This window comes from Ammodytes marinus, assembly GCF_949987685.1.
Source record: "Ammodytes marinus genome assembly, chromosome: 3".
NCBI lineage: Eukaryota > Metazoa > Chordata > Actinopteri > Uranoscopiformes > Ammodytidae > Ammodytes > Ammodytes marinus.
This window is the reverse complement of record NC_137232.1, coordinates 5,379,840-5,385,095: the sequence shown is the minus strand read 5'-3', so window position 1 is coordinate 5,385,095 and position 5,256 is coordinate 5,379,840. Positions and strand designations below refer to the sequence as shown.

The window sequence follows — 5,256 nt, the reverse complement described above, 5'->3', positions numbered from 1 at the left end:
TGATTTGTGTGTATAGCACAAGCCCCCCTAGGAGATTGAAGGAGGAATACGCCAAAGGAATCATCTGCCTTTTTCCTTACTTGGCTGACCCCCGGAGCAAGCTTGGCTATGTAAGTTACTCCTGCTTTTCTGGTGAAATGGTTTCAAATCAGTCACGTATTTATGGGTGAAAATGTATATTTATATTTACATGTGTTTCCCCTTATTTTCAAAGGAACATTTTTATAATGCTGAAGATGGAAGTGGGTATTTGGCTTGGAGAATCAAAACTCTGCAGAAAGAGGTGTCCGAGGGGCGACTGAAACGGCCACGACAACTTCAAACAGGCCAGTGATTAATTTGGAACTTGACCACTCGTTTATTTGGTCTAGGTTTTCTTTCGAGTATTAAACTGGCATGTTGTCCCAAACCTTTAGGTGGGCCAACTTCACACAGGGATCCATTGAAAGAAGACATCCAGTGGGACGAACAGCAGTGTCAAGAAGCAATTGCCCTGATGAAGCATTCTACAGATGAAGTTGTAGTGAAGGAGAAAATGAGGCTAACCCTGGCCTATCGTCAGAAGTTGCTGCACGATCCTGAGAACTCAGCCGACATCCTATCTGTTTTTCCTCGTTTCTTGGACATTCCAGGTTTGGTGAGTAATACTGTTTTAAAAAAAACAAGAACTACAAAGTAACGTTTTGTGTAATTTGTTATTGTTTGTTTTGTCAGACAGAATGTAAATTTATCTTTCTTTACTTTTACATGTTTTGCTATCTGCCGAACCTGATCAGACTTCAGAAATGATCTCTGTAGCTACTTTGATCTACTGTGGGACTTACACTAAATGTCTTTGCCATGTCTTGTAGATTGATCAAGATTTCAGGAGTCTTTTTGGTGACGCAACCTCTGCAAAGATGTTGGAGAAGTGGACCACCAACTTTCAAGCAAAGGTTGTTACTCAGTGTCGTGGACTTACACTGACTGGAGATGTACAAGACCTCATCCAAAATGCTGAAGCCACTGAAGTAGATGATGGTAATGTTTTCTCCTTCGACTATTCTAGATGGAATGGGGATAACCATTTTATTGTGCATTAAGGCACATTTTGCCACTCACAAAGTTACTGGAGTTATATGTACATATCAACCTGTTGCCTTGAGAAACGGAAGTGGCTCCTGTCATTGACATGTGAAATCATTGGGAATACAGTAATTGAACTGCACAAAGTTGTTTTTGTAGTTTCCTACTCAAAACTCATGTCATCGATCCTTTTGCAGGCTTTATTGGTTATGGATAATCCGTCTGCAGCTCTGTCTTTAAATCTGAATCAATATGAAATGCTTAACTGTTCTGTTTTTGTTATATTTTCCCCAGGCTGGGACAGTGACATGTCATCAATGCTGTTGCTGGTTCACCTTCTGCCACCTTCAAGCCAAGGCCGAAAAAGACCAGGGAAAATCTCAGCCAGACAAGCATGCGATAGTCTTGTAAAATTCATCAAGGTGAGCTTTGTGTGGAACACAAAGGGCTGGAAAATACTTCCTCTTTTATTATGCTAATAGTGCTGGGCCATTGGGTAACGCTTAAATAACTAACAAAAGGTGGCCACACACGTTGCATAACACTGACCTTTTTTGCATTTACGTGTTTCGACGTTGTCATCAGAGTGTTTTACAGCGTATGCGCTAATAAGTGTTATGCTTAGTGTGCCCTCTTCTTTTTACTCTTATTGTAACTTTGTAAGAATCCAAAACATAATAAATGACCATGCCTCCTTATTCAACCACAGATTGGGACCAGCATCCAAGGACACCTAGACAACATCTCTGGGAGTCTCCAGCCATACCTACTTGCTGTTGGTGCCAAGAAGAGCATGATCGAGTCTTACTACATCGTGATCGACAAACATGCTCTACCCTGTAAGACCTCAACTGCACTTGCTTGTGTTGATGAACTTTTCAAAGCACATTTCGTCTTTGGCACAAGATACTGTCAGGAATTGACCAATGTGTACACCTTTCTGCAAACCACTGTCTATGACGTAGATGTGGAAAACACCAAGGTAAATGCTAGAGTTGCAGAGTTGAGGGCCAGGATGCTGAAGTAAACTCCTATGATCTGCTTCATTTGTGCAAGATGTCATGCCAATGTCAATGCCTTGATTAAGCACTTTAAGTTGGTTCATGGTCTTTGTCCCGGAAAAACTCTCAGGTTAAAATGTGCTCAAAGGGGTTGTGCACATGTATATAATAGTTTTTCTGGATTACGAAAGCATCTCACTAGGTGTTCTTTGCGTGACAGTTCAAGTGTTAATGAAAGTTCATCTTCAGCCAGTGCCGTTTCCGTTGGGGATGTAGACCTTTTACCACATGAAAATGTAGCTTGTGAATCTGAACTCCTTCAAAAAAATATAGTAAAAAGTTGTGCGACAATTGTTGCAGAACTGAAAGTTGCTGGGGTAGCAGAGACCACCATTAATAATGTTGTCAACTCTGTTGGTGAGGTTATTGATGACATACAAAACGAAACTCTAGTGTCAGTGAAAAACGGTTTATCTTTACAGGAACCAATGAAAAGTGTTGTGGAATCTCAAATTGATCAGTCATTCCAAAAAATTGAAAATCCATTCTTGGCATTTAACTCTGAAAGCAAGAGAATGCAGTACTTTTCTGAGCAATGGGGGAAAATTGATCCAGTCGAATATGTCCTTGGGACAAGGTTTGCTACCAGACGTAATACGACAACTGGGTCATTTTCTCAAGTTGTTGTCCGAGATAAGTTTACATATATTCCCATTCTTGAGACGTTGCGGTTCATTTGTAAGCATCCTAATATCAATGACTTTTTAAGTAGAGATTGGGAAAAGAAAGAAACGTTTCTCTACGATATACAGGATGGAGAATTCTTTAAAAGTCATCCCCTTTTCTTGAAGCAAAAGCATGCGTTTCAGATCCAGCTCTTTTTTGATGAGTTTGAGTGTTCAAACCCCCTTGGGTCCAAGCGTGGAATACACAAGTTAGGAGCCATCTATTTTACGTTGAGAAATATTTCTCCAAAATATAACTCAAATTTACTTGGCATCCATTTGGTTTCGTTATTTCACGCACAAGACATCAAAACTTATGGATTTGATAAGATCCTTGAGCCACTGGTCAAGGATATATCTCGTCTTGAAACTGAAGGAGTTCAGATTCCCCTTTTTGATCATGCTGTTTACGGAACCATCATTCAAGTTACAGGAGACAACCTTGGTATCCATTCTTTATTTGGTTTTGTAGAATCGTTCAGTGCTCGTTATTGTTGTCGTTTTTGCCTACTGGAGAAGGAAGATTTTCAAACGGAGTTCAGTGAAGATAGCAGTAAGATCTCACTTCGAACCAAAGAACTTCACGCAGAACATTGTGAAGTTATCAAGAGTAACCCTCATCTTCCTTATGTTATGGGCGTGAAAAAGTCGTGCCTTTTAAATTCCTTGCAATATTTTCATACGGCGACAAATTTTTCAGTTGATATCATGCACGACATATTTGAAGGGGTTGCCCAATTTGAGATGAAGCTCCTTCTACAACACTTGGGTAACAATTACACAACACCGGCAGAAATACACAGACGAATTCAGAGTTTCAATTATGGTCGCTTGGAACAGTGCAACAAACCTCCAGGTGTTAATTTAGTTGAGGGTTCTAATGACTTAAGCCTTAATGCTACACAAAGCTGGTGTTTGCTGCGCCACCTCCCGATCATATTCGGGGATCTTGTTTGTTCAAGTGACCAAAACTGGTATCTATTCATTTTACTGCTTCAAATAGTCAGCATAGTTTTGTCTCCAGCCATGTCGAGTGGCATAACTATATATTTGAAGCATCTGATTTCTGAACACCACAGTCTATTCAAGTATTTATATCCCCACAAGAAATTACTGCCCAAACATCATTTCTTAATCCACTACCCAACGTCGATGCAGAAACTTGGCCCTTTGATACATAGCTGGTGCATGCGCTACGAAGGAAAACACAATTACTTCAAAAGACAAATAAAAAGTTTTAAAAACATTACAAAAACTTTGGCCAAAAAACACCAATGTCATGTGGCATATTTGTGGCAAACATTTAATCCAAATGAATTGAAATTAGGCCCTGGCAAAATGGTCCCCTTGAATAGACTAGAATCCTACACAGAGATCGCTGTTAAGCTCAATGTTCCTGTTTGGACAAAGATCTACAATGTAAAATGGATAAAGAGTTTTGGGAATTTGTATCGGCCTGGGCTGGCTGTTTGCATAAGAGTGGAGAATGAGATGCCTGTGTTTCATGTAATCCAGAATATTGTTGTAAGAGATGAGTGTGTTCTTTTTGTAACGACTGCTATGAAAACCCTTTATTTAGAGGAACATGTCCATGCTTTCAAGGTTATGCACACCGCAGAAGCACCCATTGTTTTGGAATTTAAAGACCTTTTGCACCACAAGTCTTTTGATATTCTAATGTCATGTGGTCTTGATTCAGATTTGTTTATAATCCCTTATTTTTTCATGTAATGCTTTTTGTTTAGAATAGGGCTGCAACTAACGATTATCTTGATAATCGATTAATCTGTCGATTATTTTCTCGATTAATCAATTACTAATCGATTAGTGTTTTGGTCCGTAAAATGTTGATACATTTTCCAAAGCCCATGTTGACGTCCTCAAATGTATTGTTATGTCCAAAAGACACAGATATTTCAGTTGACTGTCATAATAGGATTAAAGAGACCAGAAAATATTCACATTTGAGAAGCTGAAATCAGAGAATTTGGACATTTGTTATTAAAAAATTACTCGAAACGATTAATTGATTATCAAAATAGTTGGCGATTATTTTAATAATCGATTTGTCGATTAATCGTTGCAGCTCTAATGTCAACAGTGTGCATGTGCACAAATGGAATGAGAATTTTCGATTGAAAATAAAAGGACATGTGGAATAATTGATCTTTTGTCATTTTTAACGATTGTACGAGCTTAATATTGAATTGTGCAATTTCTAAAATGGACTCCTTACGGAGAAACAATTATTCAAAATTGAGGAATGTTAACTCTTTTTAAGGGAGTACATTTCTGTGGAGCAAATTTGTAGTTCCTCTAGTAGGAGTAAAAATAGAGTGAGAGTCAATTGAAATTGTCTCTATATAGAGTGAATTATACTATTAAAGAGTAGAATTTTCACTCTAAATTGAAGAGAAATTACTCCGATTAAACAACTCTATCGAAAGAGTTAACTTAACTCTTTT

The 5,256-nt window shown here is 38.5% G+C and overlaps 1 protein-coding gene across 1 annotated transcript; it reads left to right on the top strand.

The window, feature by feature from the left end:
* Positions 1-456: 456 nt before the first annotated feature.
* On the top strand, positions 457-3,535 carry LOC307248575 (uncharacterized protein). Its single transcript, XM_080024993.1, has 4 exons — positions 457-637; positions 852-1,020; positions 1,360-1,487; positions 1,775-3,535. The coding sequence occupies exons 1-4, from the start codon at positions 497-499 to the stop codon at positions 2,090-2,092; spliced, it is 756 nt and encodes a 251-aa protein (XP_079881119.1). The 5' UTR covers positions 457-496; the 3' UTR covers positions 2,093-3,535.
* Positions 3,536-5,256: the final 1,721 nt, after the last annotated feature.

What these genes read in the sequence shown, in the direction of transcription:
- LOC307248575 (XM_080024993.1), top strand. Translation starts at nt 497, where the DNA reads ATGAAGCATTCTACAGATGAAGTTGTAGTGAAGGAGAAAATGAGGCTA. An exon ending in TCTTGGACATTCCAGGTTTG is followed by an intron (nt 638 to 851) that starts GTGAGTAATACT and finishes CATGTCTTGTAG; the next exon opens with ATTGATCAAGATTTCAGGAG. An exon ending in AGCCACTGAAGTAGATGATG is followed by an intron (nt 1,021 to 1,359) that starts GTAATGTTTTCT and finishes TATTTTCCCCAG; the next exon opens with GCTGGGACAGTGACATGTCA.